At 43.3% G+C, this 22,551-nt stretch overlaps 1 protein-coding gene across 2 annotated transcripts; it reads left to right on the forward strand.

Annotated features, from left to right (window-relative positions):
• Positions 1-1,575: 1,575 nt before the first annotated feature.
• On the forward strand, positions 1,576-21,588 carry fggy (FGGY carbohydrate kinase domain containing). 2 transcript variants are annotated; one of them, XM_083659363.1, is made up of 16 exons: positions 1,576-1,671; positions 2,003-2,212; positions 2,582-2,699; positions 3,175-3,326; positions 3,639-3,727; positions 4,423-4,538; positions 4,753-4,881; positions 7,348-7,451; positions 8,767-8,874; positions 9,856-9,917; positions 11,880-12,042; positions 12,205-12,279; positions 12,431-12,551; positions 12,925-13,019; positions 20,552-20,613; positions 21,380-21,588. In XM_083659363.1, exons 2-16 carry the CDS (start codon positions 2,015-2,017, stop codon positions 21,459-21,461), a joined length of 1,674 nt encoding a protein of 557 aa, XP_083515489.1. In that variant the 5' UTR covers positions 1,576-1,671; positions 2,003-2,014; the 3' UTR covers positions 21,462-21,588. The 2 variants fall into 2 exon arrangements, with proteins under 2 accessions (XP_083515489.1, XP_083515490.1); XM_083659364.1 differs by lacking the exons at positions 20,552-20,613; positions 21,380-21,588 and adding an exon at positions 14,732-14,879.
• The last annotated feature ends 963 nt before the right edge of the window (positions 21,589-22,551 follow it).

The raw sequence follows: 22,551 nt of genomic DNA on the forward strand, positions 1-22,551 counted from the left end.
CTTCACAAATTCATACTGTTTGATAGTTTCTCTCCTCTTTTCTCTTCACCAACAGACAGTGAAAGAGAAAGGCCTCTCCCACACACCACTTTCTCTCTGTCCCTCTCTCTCTGCACACACCTGTGTTTAGGAGTATTTTCCCATCGCACTACCGGCTGCCCTCCCCCCTCTCCCCGGCCGTGCTTCCTGTTTCTCTGTCAGCTTTTCCCCTCGGCTCGCCCGGCGGGGTCACCTTTAGATAACAGCGCTTCCCTCCTACCCTGCCCCGGCCGGCCAGCTGTTTCCACTGCATGCACTTTTCTAATCAGGGGGTTGGCCCTAGCCTGCCCCGCAACAGGCCTGCTTTTGTTGCACAGAGGTGGGACAGGGCCCATGCATGCAACACACCCTTCCATGAGACCAAAACACACAGAGAGAATATGTGTTGATCTATCAACGGAGTGAAGTTTAGATTACCTTCAAGCGTGGACCAGCCAGGGAGAAATCACACACACACACATGCGCGTGCGCACACATGCAGGCACGCACGCACGCACACACACACACACACACACACACACACACACACACACACACACACACACACATGCGAATACACACACACAGACTACAAGCAGTGAGAGAGACAGATGAGATTTCAAACATGGTCACCGCAGTGTTTGTTAAGGACCATCTGTTTCTTCCTGTCCCGCTGCTTGCTTGTTCTCCGTAGCACCGTCTCCACTGTTCATCCCTGGCCCAAACAGCCTGATCACAGCCAGCACCGTTTCCTTTAGACAGCTGCTTATCTCCTCGAAGAAAAGAACACAATGGAGTCGAGCAGAAAGTTGGACAGAAATTCATTGTTTTTGATGGCAGCTTCTTGCTTTATATCTGACTTTTTATTTTGGCAATAAGGCCTCTGTTTTGTCCTATAACAGTGCATTCATAATCCAATAATTATGTATTGGCCACCTCACAAAACTTGACTTAGATCTCTGGATATGTGTGCGTCAACACCCCCATAGGGACTTTTGGTGTGTCTGTGGTACTCACTAGTGAGTTTATTTTCACTTTATTGTTTTTTTGTTTTCTGCTTTTGTTTTAGAAATCATTTTGAAAAATGACTAGGACCTATCTCTGTTATCTCTCTGCCTGCAACACTAGTCATGGATGTCTTCTGGACAAAATCATACCCCGTTAATAAATAAATAAATCTCAGATTTGGGTCAGAGAAAAACAAATCTAATCAAATTGAGGTCCATGGCCCTAATGTGGACCAAATTAGGGGTCTTTATATGAAAAGGTTTGAGAATCATTAGCCTACTTAAATCATATTTGGTCAAAATATAATGTAGCCTAGGCTATTTGTAGTTTATAATTGTGTTGTTATTTATTTTTACATTGTGTCGTTGCATATACTAGTAACTGCTACTGGGAGAGATTGAGACAGAGATAATCCTTTGTCTGTTATAAGTAATCAAATCAGGAAATCGACGTAGGAACCCATTATGGCTGGAATGGAATAGGTTCGCCAGATACATGCGACCAGGCCCTTTTTGGCCACTTTCGCGTTCCGTTCTCTCATATGGGTCCCTCCCTCCTCCCCTCCCGGTTCAAAGTACGCTGTTCAGACGGGACATTTGCGAAAACGTGATGTTTTCTGCTCTAAAATAACATTTTGGCTAGCGGGTAAGTTCACCACTGTTGTACTGACTAATGTGCAAAGGTTCACAGTGCTTGACTATTTCTGTTGTGCGTACTCGACCTGTAATTCTGTGCAGATTCCTGGAGAAAATTCCTTCTATCATTTTTCAGTGCAGCAGCTGCAGCACCGCCCGCTCAGTCATGCCCAGCGACAACGAAAAAATGCCATGAATGTTGTGCCAAGATGTAGCAAAATAACATTTTTAAAAGACAAATCTGTGAAATAAATAGGTTGATGTCTCTGTTGACTTGCATCTACTGCAAACACATCCTGTTATAAATTGTTGACACGTCGACAATGATCTCTTCTCTTCAGGTCTGAATCCACATGGCGCAGCCTGCACTGGCAGAGAGTTATTATGTCGGGGTGGATGTGGGCACTGCCAGTGTGAGGGCTGCCCTGGTGACCCGGGATGGGCGCCTGAAGTGCTCCGCAAAGATGTCCATCAAGATCTGGGAGCCCCAGTCTGACCACTATGTCCAGTCCTCCACTGACATCTGGGACAAATGCTGCAGGGTTGTCAAGGTAACAGGAACTAAAATGACAAGTGGTTTGTGTCAATGTCAATGAAACACTGTAATTTGACCCTATCTTTTGTGAGAGAAGACAACTTTACATTTTCTCTACATGTAGGCTAGTTAGGTTACATCAGATTTGCTGCTGCATGCCTAGTGTTGATTGCTTGTGCAGAAAACAACTATAACACTAATAATAAGTAGTTTTAGTAACCAGTCACTGAAACCCACACATGGCTGACTTTGAACTATACAGTAGTGCTAAGTCATATATTCTTTCATGCATGACCTAGTTATGATCACTCCATAATATACATTGTACCGTTGCTTACGATGATTGACCTAATCTGTTTAAGACTGTATGGTGTTTCTGTTCCAGAAAGTTATTAGTCAAGAGCGTGTGGAGAGGAGTCAGGTTCGAGGGATCGGCTTTGACGCCACCTGCTCTCTGGTGGTTTTGGACCGGAACTTCCAGCCTGTGCCAGTCAGTCAGGATGGTGAGTGACACATCACTGGACCGCTGGCTCCTCACACATCACTCTCAGCACTCAGTCTGTCCAGTTATATATATTATTATATTATGGTACGTAATATGGGACATAAATTGGCGAGTTTCCATCCAAATGACACCCTCTCTGACAAAATGAGTGCTGCAATGAAAGTAAAGCATATTGTCAGGTCCTATCAAAGTCATGACTCATCTTATGAAATTTGTAATGCTTCCAATATGGTTGTATTTTTGCAAATAGAATTATATATACTTGTGATATGAAAGAAACCAGATACTTGGGATGATAGACTGTTATCGCTACTCAGTACGCCACCATGCTGCCCAAATGTTAGATATCCATGTCTCCCAAAAGAGCATTCTAACCTTGGACCAGGACCTGTGGAATTCAGTCCAACCAGCCCTAGGTGTTTTGTTTGTTTGTTTGTTTGTTTGCTATCACTAAAACCCAGCCTTTCCTCCAGGTGAGAGAGAGAGGAATGTGGTGATGTGGATGGACCATCGCGCCGCGGAACAAGCCGCTCGTATAACCGGCGGCGGCCACAGGGTGCTGCGCAGGGTGGGAGGGGTCATGTCACCGGAGATGCAGCCCCCTAAGCTGCTCTGGCTCAAAGAGGTGAGAGGTGAGAGAGGTCACCACCACCCTGCTCTCTCTCTCTGCGTTTTATTGTGGCAGTCTGTACCGAGCGGTCAGCGTGTGCACATGTCGTATATTGCCTGTTGTCATTTTGGGAAGTTTTTCAACCTTAACCTCCCCACCTTTTCTTTGGAGGCATCTGATGGACGGATGCTTCTAAACTTGTTGGCTTGTCCTGCACATTGTTGAGTGTTTTATTGTGGCACACTGACGATCCACTCATACATGCTGTTTATTGCTTGGAGCTCGGGAGTTTTTTTGACACCCCCCTCCCTCTTGTCTCTTCACCAGAACCTGAGGGAAAGCTGCTGGCAGGAAGCAGCTCACTTTTTTGACCTTCCAGACTTCCTGTCTTGGAAGGCAACCGGCTCTTTGACAAGGTGAGCTTCGGGCGCATCAGGATGGTGATTGTTTAAACCAGAAGCTGTGATGACTAAATGATTCCTACAGTATGTTTTCATATGAACGTGTAAATGTTTTAATAGATACACAGGCAAAAAGACACAATCACTTAGAGATTGTTATTATCCTAGAATAAGAAGTAAATGTAGTTATAAAGTCTCTGTGTGTAAGTGAGAGAGCGAGCAGAAATTGTGTTCGGCCACAGCCATGCCATTTTACGTGCGATTGCGCTGAATCTTTCAGGAAGTGTAAAGAGCACCCCTGTGGGTGACCTGACGGAGATGGATTTTTTAATTAGGTAATTAGGGCGGATTAATGGCTGAACTTGCGATGCAGCGCAGTCTCCACCGGTCACACAGGGATGCACATCACACTCAAAACACTGCACGGATATTCTGCTAGTTGAGTATAATGGCAGCTATAATAGATTATAGAATAGAATTCTTGTTTGTTAGTGGGCCACTGCATTATCCTTGTATCAAATGCCTATTGAAAATAATGTGGTTGCCCTTGCTAACAAGGATATCTCTAAGAAATATGTCATTTGTTTTGACATTCTGGCCTTCATCATCAGACCCCATTCTTCATAGGAGACATAGCAAGGAGCTCACCTCAATGAGTCGATGAGTATCTTGTGAGGCAGGTCACAGTGCTATTCTGCAATGTCCCACAGGTCTTTATGTACTGTGGTGTGTAAGTGGACCTATTGCCCCCCAGAGGGATGGGATGCCAGTTTTTGGACTGCTATTGGACTGGAGGACCTCTTGGAAAATAACTGTTCCAAAATAGGTCAGAGAAATGGTTGAGTTCATTACTCCAAAACATTCTTCTTGTTTGATATCATCATCATGACATAGGAAACATAATTAATTGTATACTTCTATAATAATATATGAAAATCAGAAAATATTACAATGATAGATACCATCAACGATTTAACGATTGTTCCAAATACACTGTCTATAATAGATTTTTTTCTTCTGTTGTGTTTGTTTCTATCCAGGCAGTCTGACCTGTTCTCCTGGGACCCCTATGGGAGAGGGCCTCAATGAGCAGGCAGCAGCTGATTTGGGTTTGGACCCGGGCACTGCAGTTGGTTCTTCCCTCATCGACGCTCATGCCGGTGGCCTAGGTATCCCCTATAGGACCTGTTTGACAAGCATAGATTTATCTTAAAGCAGGACTAAACCCCAAAACACTTCTTTTCAGCTTTTAACCAATATATGACTTTGGGGGTGGTGTGTGAAGAATTCTGGTCAACATTTCCACATTTGAGACCAAACTGTTACCATTGTACCATTTGTATCATTTTCAGCAGCATAAGTTCCCTCTATGGGTTGAACACTGCTTTTTTTTGTGCCCTCAAATGAATGGGATATTTGGTACATCGTGACTACACGGTGGGTTTAGCATGCGCCCCACTCATGTGAAATATTGTTTTTCCCCCCATTGATTATTACTGTAGTTCACGCGGCGTGAGCCCTTTAAGACCAATGCATCCCTTGGTAATGCCTACTGTGGCTAATATTAGCCGCTAGTTAGTTACGTTATATGGCAGTAAAATGCCACTGAATGACCAAATTGATATAACTTTTAACCATTTCGAGTAACACTGTTTCCATACGGATCACCAGCGTTAGTTTGTTGTTTATAACGTGGCTATATTCATAACGTTTTCTATCTCGGATGCGTTATTTCGAATCCCACATAGGTTACGCCAAAACCACCCTGGCGCAAAGCGTGTGGGTTTCAGGTCTCGAGCCACTAACGTTATCTTTAGAGCACAATATTCCTGGAATGCAAGTTTAACTACGGTAAACAGTTATATGTCCTCTGCATTCTACATAAAATTAAGATATTGCGGGTTGTTTTATTTTGTATGTTACATACTTATTGGCCAAGATATGTTACTTTATGGGGGAGGCATTCTGCCAGCTAAAGAGGGGAGTGTGGGCGGCCATCTTGCCTGCGGGGTTTTCGGATCGAGTGGAGTGCCGTTTTGCAAGAAATCTGGGGGGTTTAGTCCTGCTTTAAGCTCTTTTCAGACATGGATTGAACTCCCGAAAATATCCAGACATTACGGATGGGGTTTATATGTTAACACAATTGTCCGTTTGTCAGCGCGCGGCGCGGCCATGCAAACGCATCATAACCACCCCCGCCCCTCGAGCAATGTCCGTGTCGCGTGCAGAACAGCAAAGAATTCGCCACTTCCTACAAGCAGAGAAGTGTCCATACCTGATTGCAAAATTCCATCTGGGCAAATTAGGGGAATCTATTGCATCTCAGCCGGCCGCACTGTGATGGGAGGCTGAGAAGACAGGTGTAGTTTTACTCACAGATCCTGCCTATAGCAGCTTTTAACAGTCTTTTGGAAGGCACCTGATGATTGCTGATGTTGTATATCATCATGTTGTATTTCAGCAGCAGACCTTTCCTCAGCTCCCAGCTCCCAGAAATCAGACCTTGACCATCTGGTTTTGTTCAGGGAGTTAAACTGCTCGTGAACTTCGCCCTCTGACCCCGAGCTGTGACCTCTGCCGATCACACATTGTTGTATCGGCCAGAGGTTAAAACACTCTGCGCTTTTAGTTGTTGTACATGTCAGGGTGATGTAGACCCTCCTGCATGTACCTCCCAGCTTCAACTCAAACCAGCTTGACAAACATTATTCCAGCAGTTAGTGTCACTGCTGAATTCCACGCGAAGGTCGGGGCAAGGACTTCAAAGCTCCGTGAGTCAGACTGATTTGTCAGTGACTGATTGGTCCCCAATGGAGACGTGTAAACTTTGCGTCGGGTCCTCCAAAATGCTCTTATTCAACAAACACACGTTCAGATATTCAGGACTTGAAAATAATGTCAACAACATAGGGCTGGGCGATATGAACAAAATCAAATGTCACATTATTTTTGCCCAAATACCTCAAAATTGATATTGTGGCAATATTGTAGAGATGACTATTGCTGGTTTGACAAAATATTTACACAATGAGATTTCTGATCAATAATCATAAGTAATGTGGATATAATGACTAAGTGGGTAAAGGCAAATAATAGAACAGCTAGAACCATGTGGTAAGTTCAGAAAATCACATCACTGTAATGCAGCCTTATCACAATAGATATCCAAAATCTAAGATGTTATCTCGTCTTATATCACGGTATATTAGGGGTGTCACCATACACTCAGTTCACGATACGATACGATACACGATATTGGGTCCACGCTAATGATACGATACGATATTTTAACAATATTTTTTTGCCATCGATTTGTAAGTTGAGGGGGCATCCTCCACGCTAATTTGAGTAATTTCACCATTTTCATCCTCCGTGTCTGTAACGTCCCTCGTCTGTTCAAACAAAGCAATGAAAAGGAGAGCGAGCATGCAATCAGATGCAGATCAGTGCCACCATGTTCAGCTTCTTTTTCTCGCGATATGAGATTTCATTTCAACGATACATATTGTCACGTTTTGATATCGCGATATATTGTGGGACGCTATATTGTGACATTCCTACGGTATATCGATATAATATCTTGCCCAGCCCTTGAACAAAAGGAGCATTTATTTCAGTAATTGTGCTCCTTCCAGGTGTGATAGGTGCAGATGTGAAAGGCTTCCACCTGCCTTGTGAGGACCAGCCCATCAGCTCACGCATGGCCATGATCTGCGGGACGTCTACCTGTCACATGGCAGTGAGTAGTTCACAGCTGCATTGCTCTTGTAAGCAGAAAAGTTGTTTCCACACTATTCAGGGGTGATTTTTTGTGTGATACATTTTTTATTGACACCATTCATTCAATACAAGCACATTACTGATACAGGGTAACTAGCCAGGATGAGTCAAATAAATCTCTTCCCAATCTCTTCTCTTCTTCTTGCCCGACGCCCACTCATACCACCCATCTATTACCCTTCAGAACACGTGATGAAAGATGTCACGTTTTGTTGACCACAGCATGAAAATAAAATAAAATAGAAATAGAAGAAAGGAACATTGTATTTAATAAAATAAATCTAGGATCTAAGATCCAGGATAAAATTCTGTAAAGGAAGAAAAATATCCCAGTTTTGTTTCTGATAAGCAGTCCAGCAGTGCTTTGTTCTGACGGTGACACACAATACTCTTCTGAGAAGATGACATCATGACATGACTAATCCAAGCCCATCCAATAACTGATCATATACTCAACAAATAGGCCCGTTGTCCTCTTGAACGTGACTCTACTCCTCTGAGGTGATGCACACTAATCTGCTACACAGATAATGCACATGTAAGGGGGCTGTGGGTGGTGGCTGGAGGGGATTTAGGTTTCTGCTTCATGTAAGGGTTACTAAATGTATGTTATGTTATTTTATGCTGTGTACTACTACCCCAGGAAGAGTAGCTGCTACCATGCGTGGCAACTAATGGAGATCTTAATAAACAATAAGTCATCTGTCAAGATAAGTAAGATAAGTCTTCCTCCCCATTCATACTGATGACCGGGGCCAGACCATGCTGAATTAAATTCATATCTTTGAACTTGAATGTTATGTACGGTAGAAAGATTAGATCACACTACTTTCACTGCAATTTTATCTTATATATAGACTTTAAGTACTTTTCCCACACAGTTAATCAGCAGTTGATGCATGAGTAAGCTGCGAAAACCTTTATGAATAGTAGTTACTACTTGTTTTTCTATTCACCTTATTCAGAAGAGACCGTTGTTAGAGACTAACAGGAAGTGTAAATACAATCGGAGGGTCCGATTGTATTTACACTTCCTGTGACTCATAAACCTAGTCTGACTCATAATGTGAGATTGACCAGGTGAGTCGGACCAGTTTGAGCAGGTAAAACAGCTGGTGTTTTGAACAGGAAGTCGTGATACAACGGGTCAAGTGGGCGGGGCTGCATAAGGAGAATTGATCAGTGTTTTGTATGTTTAATCAGTGGTTATATGTCTATGTATTTGTATTAATATGCGATCTTAACAAAAGCCTTCTGTGTTTTACCTCCTTCAGATCAGCCAGGAGCCTCTGTTTGTCCCGGGGGTGTGGGGCCCCTGCCTGTCTGCCATGGTGCCTGACATGTGGCTGAACGAGGGAGGCCAGAGTGCTACTGGGAGACTGGTTAGTCCACCGGCTTTCTACAGCTTTATGGATGGGTGACATAAATGCATGGTGCTACTGACCCCCTTCAGCCTGGCATTAACAGCGGATTGTATTAGGATAGAGCAGAAATGCATAAAATCTAAGTGTAAATGTACACATTTGGCCACATTAACAACAAAAGTGTCTCCATATTTAGACACTATGTAATTGGAAGTAAGCTTTCACATAGAGATCCAATGAGGAAATGCACACATATCAAACAGCGGGCTCAGATATAGGAATGGGTGATATGGTTGAAATCACTATCATGAGGTCTTTATCACGATATTGATATGTCATGAACAGAATCTTCTTATTCTCATCAATTCAGGCATCACCATATCATCACAATATGTTTACACTGAAAAATAATAAATGGTAATATTGAATGAATCATTGGCCCGCATCCAAAATGGATTGTCATGACTCATGATACTCGCGGAAGGGAACAAACAAAGCGAGGCGTTTACTGTCAGTTTTGGGGAAATTATGAGAGGAAGTGCGGAGCAGTGTCTGTTTTGCGAGGGAAAGAGAAATCAGATTTCACCGCCTGTACTGGAGTCACTGTTTAATTTCAGTTTTAAATGTAATCCAGCAAAATCATATTGAGACACAATTCAGATACAAGATGCATATTAATGTAAACAGGGCGATTCTTGATTTCAGCTTTTTAAATAGTATAGATCTGATTTGGATGACTCACAAAGTTTGATATTTTTTCTTTTTCTTTGTTCTGTGCAACCTTTCCTTCATCTCAGTTGGTTGCTCATAGATTTTGCTAGAGAAACCAATGAAAAGCTATAAGGTAGACCTTTAAGTCATTGAGCAGCCGTAAAATCACAATTAACTGATGGTCAAGCTTCCATGAGTGGTAGGCTAATTTGCACGTAAACGGTGTCATTTCCGATCCTTCCTCTGACGTTTTCTGTGCTCACTCTGTGTCCCTCCTCCCTCCCTCAGATTGACCACATGGTGGAGAGCCATGCAGCCTTCTCCCAGCTCCAGGAACAGGCGCGACTGAGGTGAGCTAATGCAGCCAGGGCTGGGCTTCCCAAAAACCTTTTATCAGCAGCGTCATCTTGTCCAGCTGACTTTTGATCAAGCTTAGGAAGCTTAGAAACTTAGTAAGGGTGTGTACTGTCCCAGCAAATGTCGTTCAGACAGGCCAAAGTGAGAAAGAAGTAACTCCCGCACACTGTCTCCAAATGCAAATAAAAGTTTAATAGAAGAATAACGTTTCGGTCATCACGACCTTCATCAGATTCATTTTACAGGGAAGAAGGAGGGACCCAGTTAAATAGGCTGGCAAACAAATATGTGGACCAATTGGGTCGCAGCATTGTATCCTGACATCATAATTGATGATAATTACCAGATGGAGAATGGCAGGTGTAAGCCAGAAGACTGAAAATATATGAGAGAATACACCATACACCCTGTATAATAGGCCATACACCCTGGCTTATTTATAATACAATATATACAGGTGATGGCCAAAATTACACAAAATATAAGAAAAACAACAACATCATAACAGGAAAAGGGTCGAGCCCTGTATTACATGGAAGACAGAATACTTGAACATGGGATTCTGGTGGCCACTAGGGAAGAAAAAACATCCTAGATTCTGTCCCTATAAAAGAAGAAAGACAAGTGTTAAAACATATACAGAGGATATTATGGTAGCAAAAATAAAATGGTTGCTACAAAAAAGTCTTAAAAATGTACACACAGATAATTACAACATAACTTGTAAGAGAAATTCGTCATTTAAGCCCTTTGGTGACAAAGTCTGTAGAGTGAAAATCCAAAAAGCTTCTCGTTTTTTCAAAAGGGCGTCATGGTCGCCCCCTCTAGGAGGTAGGCTGACCTGTTCTATGCCACAGAAGCGTAAGGTTGAGATATCATGTTTGGCATCATTAAAATGCACTGCGACTGGATAATTCCGGTCGTTCCTGCGTATGGAGCTTTTATGTTCACTTATACGCATCTTTAATTTTCTGGTGGTTTTGCCCACATAGACAAGACCACAGGGACAACGTAACAGATATACAACAAAAGTGGAGGCACAAGTGATGACATTTTTTATGGAAAACTTTTTGTTGGAGTGAGGATGGCAAAAAGTGCTGGTTTTAAACGTGTTGTTGCACTGGGCACAACTGCCACAACGGTAATTGCCGTTGGGCAGTGGACTCAGTAACCTTTGCTGTTGCCTCGGCAACAGCAAACCGCAGCCTCCGTTGTGTAAACGGTTTATATGTTCGAGGTGCTCATCGAAACTTCAGCAATGAGATGGCATGGGAGGTCCGGGTTCGCGGCCCTTTCGTGGAGATACATTTTGTTTCTTTTTTTATGTAGCAATTTTCTTTTTAAATCTGGACATACCAAACTGAATGTACACTGTGCACATACACCTAGCACAATTGCTGAATATGCCTGTTGTGGTAAGGACATATTTCAACGTTGTGGTGACGTCCAGGAAGCACGTCCAGCTGACGTGCAGGTAACTTCTTTTTTTTAACCATAACGGGACATCTTGATTGGATGTCCCAGCAACGGTCATTCAACATCTAAATGTTTGCCGGGATATTCTGTTGCTGCTGATGTATCTATTTAGTCCTTGTTGTTGAGACTACGTACTAGTGTGACTAAAGTCTCCAGAATGTCTCCCTATATGCTGCTGTCAACACTTTGATCACTGGACAATTCCATTTGTGTTGTTTCATAGTCTTTACTACGATTCTAAAATGTGAAAAATAGTACTAAAAATACAGGAAATTTTGATTTGATGTGTCCAAACTTTTGCCTGGGAGTGTATCTGCTCCCTGTCTATTGTTAGCAGTATTTCTTAAACAAATCATCAGCATCCAAAAAGGGTGGTTTTTCTGAACAAGACTGAATTTCTCATTGCCCATCCTCCATATACTCAATATAAACAATTCACGATGATGATGATTACCGGTACTGTCCGTCCGTTGATCCAGATTTCCCGATGACATCTACAACATCTACACCTGTCTGAACACCCACCTGTGCTCCATGGCTGAGGCCCAGTCTCCTGTTGACCTGCTGGGCTCCAGTCTTCACCTGTGGCCGGACTTCCATGGCAACAGGTCTCCACTGGCCGACCCCACCTTGAAGGGCATGGTGAGGGGACAGGGCTTGGGCCTGGCTGATATCTTAATATCACGATGCAGAGCAGGGGTCAACTGCTTTTACCTCATGGAACCTCCTAAATGACTTGTGTGTTTGCATGAATATGAATTCAATGGTCATTGGAAACACGACATGTTGTGTTGTGTTTTGCAGGTGATCGGACTGTCGCTGTCTCAAACCCTAGACGATCTCGCTCTGCTCTATTTGGCCACTGTGCAAGCTCTCGCTGTGGGTACACCGTGTTTTCGTGTGTCAGATTGCATGTTCCTCTGTGCCTCTCTGGCTTACATCATATACCTTTAACCACAATGAAAGGTTGTATTTGGTTTCTTGTTGTTACCCCGCCCGCCCCCCTCCGTGTCTTCTTCTCTGGTTTCAGCTCGGTACGCGTCACATTCTGGAGGCCATGGCGGAGGCAGGACATGACATCACAACCCTCTTCCTGTGCGGAGGGCTGAGCAAAAACCCCCTCTTTGTACAGATTCATGCCAATGCTACAGGTATGAAATTATAGTAAAGGAGGAGGAGGGGGGGGGGGGTTACAGGAGTTGAGAGTGTTTAATACAGTGTTGCAAATGACAAATTAGATAGAGACATGCCACCCAAACACATCAAACATCAGAACTGAATTTTATCCCAACCTTCACGGTTGCTACAGGAATTACTATTACTATAAGGATTTCTATTATGCGATTTTGAAAACTAACCTTTTTCCTATTTCAACATTTCATTGGGCTATATTTAACTTCAGTTGTTATGATGCAAGGGGAAGTGAGAGAGAGAGACATTACATATACATTTACATGGAAATTCCTAGGGCAATCCAGAAAGTTACCCTTTTCCATTTCTTTCCGGCCTGTTTTGTATGTTCAGGACTGCCTGTGGTGCTGCCTGAACAGACGGAGGCTGTGTTGATCGGAGCAGCAGTCCTGGGTGCATGTGCGTCACGGGACTACAGCAGTATACAGGTGGAGTGTAACACAGACACATGTTAACTGTGGTCAGGAGTTAACAGGGGCAAAAACTACCCTTGAAAGTTCATAAAATGTTAATGTGAAATTAAAAATGATGGGCCAAAGAATTCCCTCGAAACTAGGAGGTAGCCCTCTTTGCATTTCACCCCATTCACATTTTTTCATGGAGACATAATTGTCTCCTGTGGGCCACCGTAGGTGTTTCATGTGAGCCTAATTTTGCAGACATCATTTTGTTTGAAAGAAGGCAGACTGAGAGTGGTGTTCTCTTTCGTTCATTTATTTTTACACACTGACAAGAAATCATTTGAGGAGCATAGTATATAGAAAACCCCACCCCCCGTTAATGAGTCCATTGAGAAAACATGTGTAGGTGTGACTTGACGTCACTGCTACAGGTGCGCTGGGTGCGCTCTTGACGCTCGTGCCTGGGCGCGTGCATATAGATGTACTCCTGTGGCTGTGAACGCGCCTGTCCAGGCGCGCCTCTCCAAGTGCGCTCATTTACGCACGGATAGTTGCAACACTCCCGGCCGATGAGACTGACTCCTGTCAACTCATCAATTAATTCAATTCAAGAGGATACAGTAATTGTACAGGTCTTCTCAGATTAATTTTGGAAGGTAGCATAACAAGACAAGAACGCACCTTTCCATCTCTGCCGACGTAGACTTCGGTTATTCTTCCCATTTTCCAAAGATGTTTGGGCAGTTTATCCTCATTGATTAATACAACATCTCCAGGTTTTAGATCCATAGAGCTTTTTACAGAAGAGGAGCAGTGGGCTGACCGCAATTCCATCAGATACTCCTTTTTCCATTGAATCCAGAATTTATTCATAATTCGCTGTCTGTATTTCCATCGCTTGTTCAACTGGTCACGATTTACATCGGGTACTGTTGATACTGCGTTGCCCATTGAGGGAAGCGTGGTCAGACGCTGTCCAATCAGAAAGTGAGATGGAGATAGTGGGACAGGTTCCTCACTGCTTGTGTGGGTATAAGTGATAGGACGAGAATTAACAACAGCTTCAACTTCTGTCAGAAGCGTTTCAATTTCTTCATACCTCAAGGATGCTTTTCCAATCACTTTGCGCAGACAGGTCTTCACTGATCTCACCATTCTCTCCCACATGCCACCCCACCAAGCGGCCTTTTCAGCAATGAATTTCCATGTTATTCGTTTTTCTGCAAAGAATTCCTGTATTTCTTTTGATGACAGGGAATCCCATAATACTTTCAATTCTTTGTCAGCTCTTTTGAATGTTTTTGCATTGTCCGAGTAAATAGTGTGACAAAGTCCTCTGCGTGACACAAAACGGCGAAAAGCCAATAAAAAGTTTTCAGTGGTCATATCAGTCACTAATTCTAAATGAATAGCTCGGGTGACTGCGCAGGTGAAAAGAGCGATGTAAGCTTTGTCGTGGAATTTACAATACAAAGGTCCAGCAAAATCCACTCCTGTGATTTCAAAAGGAGGCGCTTCCTCGAGGCGCTGTCTAGGTAAAGGTGCTGAAATCTGCTGAGCAGGTTTGACCTTGTATTTACGACAGATTAGACAAGCATGTACCATTCTTTTCGTCAGTTGTCGTCCTTTTGTTATCCAGAATCTCTCTCTTACTTGATTAAGGGTGTCTTGGAGACCGGAATGCATCACTTGTTTATGACATTTTTTCACTATTAACTCTGGAAATGTCTCATTTGCAGGAAGAATGCAGGGATGTTTTTCTTCAAATTTCCAGTTGGTCATCTGCAATCTACCTCCCACTCTGAGTATTCCTTGGTCATCCAAAAAAGGTCTGAGAAGCTGGATTTTAGAGTGAGCATTTAGTTCTTGACCTCTTTTCAAACGTGAAATTTCATCAGAGAAACTTTTGTTCTGGGTCACTTGAATCCAATAAAGCTCTGCTTCAGTGATTTCCTCATTCTTCAATGCTCCAGTGCATTTTTGTTTTCCTCTTGCATTGTTTATGAATCTTTTGACCCAAGCTGTTACATGCAAAACTCTGTTAAGATCACTATAGTTTTTCAACTCCAGCAATTCATTTTTATTTGAGCTTTCAGAATTTGCCAAATTTGTAATTTCGACTACAGCTAGATTTTCTTTTACAATTTGATCTTCAGGTGCTTCAGTTTCTTTTTGACAGTAATTAATTTCTCTTTGTTTGAGCCACATTGGACCAGTCCACCAAAGTGAATTTTCTTTTAATTTGTTTACACTGATCCCCCTTGTTGCGACATCTGCTGGATTTTCAATTCCACTGCAGTGGTTCCACTGTGCAGGTTCAGTTAAACTCTGTATCTCTCTGACTCGGTTTTCCACAAAGGGTTTCCACTGTTTGGCCGAACTCTTTATCCAATGCAAAGCAATCATAGAGTCAGTCCACAGTTTTACTTGGCTCTTTTCCATGTCCAGATGTGTGATGACGTATTGACTAAGTCTAGCTCCAATAAGGGCACCAAGTAATTCAAGTCTAGGTAGAGTGACCTTTTTCAGAGGAGCCACTCTTGTTTTAGATGTTATAAGAGTTACTGTGCACTCACCATCTTCTGGTATGACTCGCAGATACGCAGCTGCGCAATATGCTCTTTCACTGGCATCACAGAAAACATGTACTTCTTTTTTCACAGATGCGTTCTGATCCACAAGCGCTGCATGATAACATCTGGCTATGTTTATTTTTCTGATGTCAGGCAGCTCTGTGCACCACTGATGCCATAGACATGAAAGGTCATCAGGAAGATCATTGTCCCATTCCAATCCACGTTCCCACATTTGCTGGAAAAGACATTTTACTCTGATGGTAAAGGGAGAAAGAAATCCAATTGGATCAAATATGCGCGCAGCAGCTTGTAGCACGCCTCTTTTTGTGTTTCTTTTATTCTGCAAAAAGTCAATCAAATTGGTCAAATCAAAAATGAAGTCATCCTCTTCCGTTCTCCAGGTGAGTCCAAGAACCTTTAACACAGCATTTTTCACTTCCACTTTTCCTCTTACTGTGTGTTCCATTGTTTCCTCCCACAGGTTTTCCAGCTCTTTAGAATTGGTGCTCCATTTGCATAGCATCATTCCAGCATCTTGCATGATACTCTTAGCTTGCATGGATAAGCTGGCGGCTGCTGGTACACTAGGTACACTACAGATCAGATCATCTACATATAAACACTTATCCAGTGTAGATGTTACAGTAGGATACTGCTGTTGGTATTTTTTCAAGTGGTGTCTAATGGTTGCAGCCAAAAGGAAAGGACTGGGTGATGCGCCAAAAGGGACTCTGGTTATGCGCATAATATTCATTTTGACTTCTTCATTGGGTTTGGGCAGGTCATCAATCCAGAGAAATCTTAATACATCTCGGTCCTGCTCACGAATTGATATTTGCAAAAAAGCTTTTGCTATGTCAGCCATAAATGCCACGTTATGTTGTCTGAATTTTAACAGGATGCTGAGTAATTCAGGATTCAAATTAGGGCCTGTCATCAAACAATCATTCAAAGATAGACAGTCAGGAGCATTTGAAGAGGCATCAAACACCACTCTGAGCTTAGTGGTTAAACGCTCCTCTTTAATGACAGCTCTGTGTGGAAGATAATAAAGAGGATTATTTGTTTTGACCTCTTTAACATATTCCACTATGCCCTCGTTGATGTAATCCTGAATAACTGCACTGTATTTGTCAAAAAGTGGCACATTAGTTTTAAACTTTTTTATAAGCTGATCAAAACGTCTTTTAGCAACATGATAATTGGAAGATAGGTCATTGTTTTCATTTTTCCATGGTAAGTTTACCTCATATCTTGATTCTTTGAACTGGATAGTATTTTCAAAAATCTGCATTGTCTCCTCGTCACTTTTCTTTGATTCCTTTTCAGTTACAATCCCGATGGATTCAGTTTCCCAAAAGGAGCGCAGTGTTTGATTTATTTGATCTTCCAGTCCAACACTCACGTGTAGAGCTCCAACATCTGTGGGTCCTATTTCTGAGGTTACATTCAGCATGGATACAGCTCCTTGTATGAGCCATCCAAATTTGCTGTCCAGCGCATCCAGCGCGTTCTAATTTTCCAGACACAATTTTCCAGTAATGATCACCTCCGATCAATACTCCGAGTTCTTGCATCTCCATTCCACTCACGGCCGTGTCAGCTAGTTGCATGCCTTTGCGCTCCAGTTCTCTGCGTAATTCTTCTCCCGCCACCCTCATAATAGAACTACAAACTCGTGGTGTTTCTAGAACATCAAGATCTACACTTTGGCCATTTCTGATGTTACTCAATGTTAGTTTTACTTTATTACAGGTGATAGTTTTTGGTACACCAGAGCCAAATGTGTGTAGTTTAAGAGTCTCTTCACCTATTTTGGGGAGGTTTAGCGCACGGGAGATATTTTGGCACACAAAGCTGCGCTGGCTCCCTCCGTCAAACAAACACCGGGTGAGTTGCCTTTTTACTGGGGTCTCTATCCAGACAGTCGCAGTTTGAAGGAGAACTGTCTCTCGTTTTGATTCAGTTGGAGACATTGTAATCACGGCATCAGTAGCTGGATCATTTATATTGGTCGATTCATTTCCATCATAGGAGCAAAGGGCTTTGTGATGACGTCGATTACAATTTTCACAAGAAATGCCTTTGGTACGGCAATCTTTAGCCATATGTCGAGTTCCAAAACACACAAAGCATCTTCCTTGTTTTTTCAATTTGTCTCTTTTGTCAGGCACAGACATCTCATTGCACCGTTTAGACAGATGATCATATTTCTCACAGAAAAAACAATATTGTCTGTCCTTTTGATTTGAGGAATAAAGCGCAGATGTTGTCATCTGATTATGTCGTTTTGTGCGCAATTCCCATGCGCCATGTGGTTCCTTTTCACGTTCCTTTACGCGCTCCTTGTTTGCGCTCTGATTCATGTTGGCGGCGCGCTCTCGGCTGTCCACCTCTTTCTGAATGAATCCCATCAGTTCTTCAACCTTCCAGACATCATCTTCTTCTACTTGTCTGCTGAATTCCACAGTCAGTTCCTCCGGTATGAGTTTCATTAAAATGGGACACAGCAAACTACCATACGTGTTGGAAACGACTCCCATAGAAGACAAACTACGAATTTGGATTTCACAGTTATCATATAAATATCTGAGGGCTTTAACATCAGTGGAATTTTTAACAGGAGTAAGATTTAGGAGTTTGGTCATATGGGCATTAATAACCAAATCCTTTCGACCAAACCTGTTCTGGAGCAATTGGATTGCATTATCATAATTGGCTTCAGTCAATGGCAAGCCTGCAACCACATTAGCGGCTGCACCCGTGAGATATGACCTCAGATAATTAAACTTGTCTGCTTTTGTCAGATGGGGATTTTTATGCACAGCTGATTCAAACTGTCCCCAAAAATACTGCCACTGGCTGATATCTCCAGCATATCGATCAATCACAAGTTTTGGCAGTTTCACATTATTACGCACGGGCTCCGCTTCTAAAGACGAAGCTTCATCTGTATGCGCTCTCCTCATAGCTCTTCTTACTTTAGTTTTTCTGAGTGTGATCTGTTCCTTGTACTCAAGAGCTCTTGTCACTTCTTCCTCCAATTCCTCCGTTTTTGTTTGTTCCTCAATGTCCGCGTCCACTCCGTATAAAACTTCCTCTTTCATCATTAGTTGTTCCATCAATTCTTCCAGTAGGTCGGTATCTGGTTGGTTTTTACCAAGTTCATCGTCAATCTTGTTTAGTTGTTTTGTTACAGATGCGCGGAGTGAAGATCTCTTTGCTTTCAGACGATCAGCCATTGTTCTGTCTTCTTTCTTGTCATGCAAACTAATAGACTTTTCGTCTTTTCTTTCTTTCTCTTCCCGGGTTTCGGCACCAGCTTTTGCAGACATCATTTTGTTTGAAAGAAGGCAGACTGAGAGTGGTGTTCTCTTTCGTTCATTTATTTTTACACACTGACAAGAAATCATTTGAGGAGCATAGTATATAGAAAACCCCACCCCCCGTTAATGAGTCCATTGAGAAAACATGTGTAGGTGTGACTTGACGTCACTGCTACAGGTGCGCTGGGTGCGCTCTTGACGCTCGTGCCTGGGCGCGTGCATATAGATGTACTCCTGTGGCTGTGAACGCGCCTGTCCAGGCGCGCCTCTCCAAGTGCGCTCATTTACGCACGGATAGTTGCAACACCTAATGACCAGCACATTTGGTTTTCGATCAGAAAACAACAGAGAATGCAGCCCAAAGCGGTGGAAAATATCTCCGATTTTAGGAGATACTGTAGTATAGACCTTATTCGCTAACCCTGGACGGCACCATATTGTTGACATACCATCCTGCGAGCACACAGCGCTGCAGCTGACAACTAGTAACAGCCTTATTGTTGTTTCTGTTCCATTACAAAATAGTGATGCTAATGACAGCAATAAAAACCCCACAGTTGTTGTTTGTATGCTGCCGTTAATGCCTGTAATAAATAAATAAAATAACGAGGTGAACAGACTTTGCTGTGAGGAGCTGTCAGAAAGTTTCACCTGTTTCTCCTAACTATCCACACACCTCTCCTGTGCTGCCGACGTATCCCCAGTCTCGCTCCCTTCACGTCTGTGGATGGTAGAGATAGAAACAAACCACGGGGACTTTATTGCTGTCATTACAGCCACCTGTGTTCGGCTGGTCACCATCCGAACACAATTGGAACGATACAGGTAACGCTAACAGCGGCTAGCTTCCTATAAACGCTGCTCCACATAGGCTGTCACTTGAGAACTGCAGCGCTATGTCGACAATATGGCGGCGGTGGGCGTGCCAGTACGTGAGTGACGTCAATCGAATAAGGTCTATACTAGGATTCAAATAAGCAAATCTATGGTACAAATGTAATGTTTAATTGCCAATATGCAATGCAAATGTATTATTTCATTTCACTGTTCAATATAGTTGGCCCAAAAATGCCCCTAAAAATTAGATTTAAAAAGTAAATCCCCCCCGCCATTCACACACACACACACACACACACACACACACACACACACACACACACACACACACACACACACACACACACACACACACACACCCCACTGAAACCTTGTATTTAGCACAGCACAGATCGAATAATTATTGACTCTGTGCTTCCACCTGCTGGAACCTTGAAAGGGTGAAGTGGCATCTTTGCTTAGACTTGTGCACAGTGGCCATAAGCTATAAAGGAGACAATTAATGTGTGGTCCAGCTTTTGCCCGGCGTCAGTTCACTAGCAGAGCTCGGCAGCACAAGGGGAGGCCGAGCCCTTAAGCCAGATATGCTAAAAATAAGAGGTTATTGTTTGGACTAGGCTGCACCTGTCATCCCATTTTCAGTCATAACTATCCAGGCAGTTGTTGTCTGATCCGCGGAGCTGGATGCACTGAACCACCTGGCTTATGGAGGGTTAGACAGCAGAGAGAGGCCCCACAATACATCAGTCATAAAGCCAAAAACTGAATGTGCATGAAATGATTTATTGAGTGATGTTTTTCTGTACAACGCATGTTTTAGGAGGCAATGGAGAAAATGGCTAAAGTGGGAAGAGTTGTTCGGCCTGACCAGGAACTCCAGAGGTGAGATAGTTGTGGGTTTCTTTTGACAAAGCATGGGCTTATATTCGTACTTGATTTGCGTCTGTCCATCAGCCGTCTGTTAGCAGGACATCTCAAAAAGTCGGTCACAAAACCTATGATGGTTGGTTATAGGCCAAGGAAGAACTGATTTTAACTCTACATGTCGACTGGCCAAAAGGGGGCGTGGTTTTGGGCAAAAGGTGGTTGTCACACATGCACTTTTTATGCACTATTTTACTGTGAAGCACATTGCAAATGGTGTGAAATGTGCAATATGAATAGAGGTTGATTGACTGAGTTACAGAAACTACTAATTATGTGAGAAATAGGGAGCACTATTGGTGAATTAATTTGCCTCAAGGTGTAACCAAAATCTGCAATTTTCAATCTATCAAGTCAAAGCCAGGTTAATGAAAGACCTATTGGGTGCAACTGAAGTGTGTAAGATGCCTGCATGTTGTGTTACCATGCAACATTTGATGGCACGGTGGAACAGTGGTAGCACTGTCGCCTCACAGCAAGAAGGTCCTGGGTTAGATTCCCGCCTGGGACGCTGTGGGCGCTGAGGGTGTGTCCCCATCCCCATGTCCTCGGTGCCTACTGCCCAGGTGGGGTCGTCAAAAAGGGCCTTTCTGTGCAGAGTTTGCATGTTCTCCCCTGGGGTTTCCTCCAGATAGGAACCCCCCCCGCTAAAAAAAAACATGCCAAAAACAAACAAACAAAAAACTGAAATTGTACATTCTGTTTTTCTTTTCTTCTTTTCCAGCTTCTATGAGAGAAAGTACAAGGTGTTCCTGCGCCTCTTCGCCCACCAGAGGGAGTACCAGGCCCTCATGGACCACCGGTGATGCCCTGTAGGTGGGATCTGAGCCTCCATGACATAACAGTGACGATGAGTCAAGGGAACGGGGACAGAAGAAGACGAGTGGAAAGTGTACACTGTGCTGCAATCAATAACACCCCGCCCTCCCCCGCGCCCCCTCTCTATAACCTGGAGGAACATAACTCCTACATAGCCTTGGGTCTGATGTCTGTCGGGGGGGGGGGGGGGTGGGGGTGGGGGTGGGCAGACATGCGGCATTCAGACATTACAGCAACCGCAGATCACAAGAGAAAAGGAAGTAGGGTCCAAAATTAGCACCAGCCACCTGCCAAAATCTGGTACAATATGTGATTTGCTGGTAGATTTACTTCACTTACCAGCCAGAATAAATAATGGTAATCTATTGAGTGGCTGGTAAAATTTTAACATTCACTAGCCATTTGGCCGGTGGACAAAGAAGTTAATTTTGGACCCTGGAAGGAAGGAATGGAGAGATCCTCTGTCTTTTTGAGCCACCACTGCTGTGTGGCCTGAAGATGGTGAGGAGAGAATGCAGTGATATCTCCACAGACTTTATACTGTTTGACTGGCTTGTTCTAAGGCCAAACCATAACTCTCTGTGACACCGTGTTATTTAGTAGCAGCTGCTGAGGTCCATCAAAAGTCAAGACTACTGTCATCTTACAATGTATTTCTAATAAATGATTTAGTTTATGGATTTGTACGGTTTTTCACACTCACCCCAACATCAAAGTGTTGTGATGTATAAGTTACAGTGCGTTTTAACTCAGCGGTGCGGTGACTCCTTGTGCTCTAACTAACACGTCCACTGTCCTTAAACCCTCCTCTCTGCTGGTCTCAGTGAGATGCCTGCTGCCAGTGGTGCCCAGGGAGGCTCAAAGAGGATCATCTCTTCACCGATGTAGTCGTCCCGGTGAGAGGAACGCCAAATCCCACACAGCTGAGTTAGCTACCCAGATGAACAGATGTACTTCCTGTTCTAGATCACAGCCCGCCACACATCACTCTCCGGTCTAATATGATGTGTGTGTGTGTGGGGGGGGGGGGGAGTGATAATTTCACTCATGCGACCGTTTCAAAAGTGTCGGCAGACA

Source organism: Poromitra crassiceps (assembly GCF_964638095.1).
Source record: "Poromitra crassiceps genome assembly, chromosome: 23".
NCBI lineage: Eukaryota > Metazoa > Chordata > Actinopteri > Beryciformes > Melamphaidae > Poromitra > Poromitra crassiceps.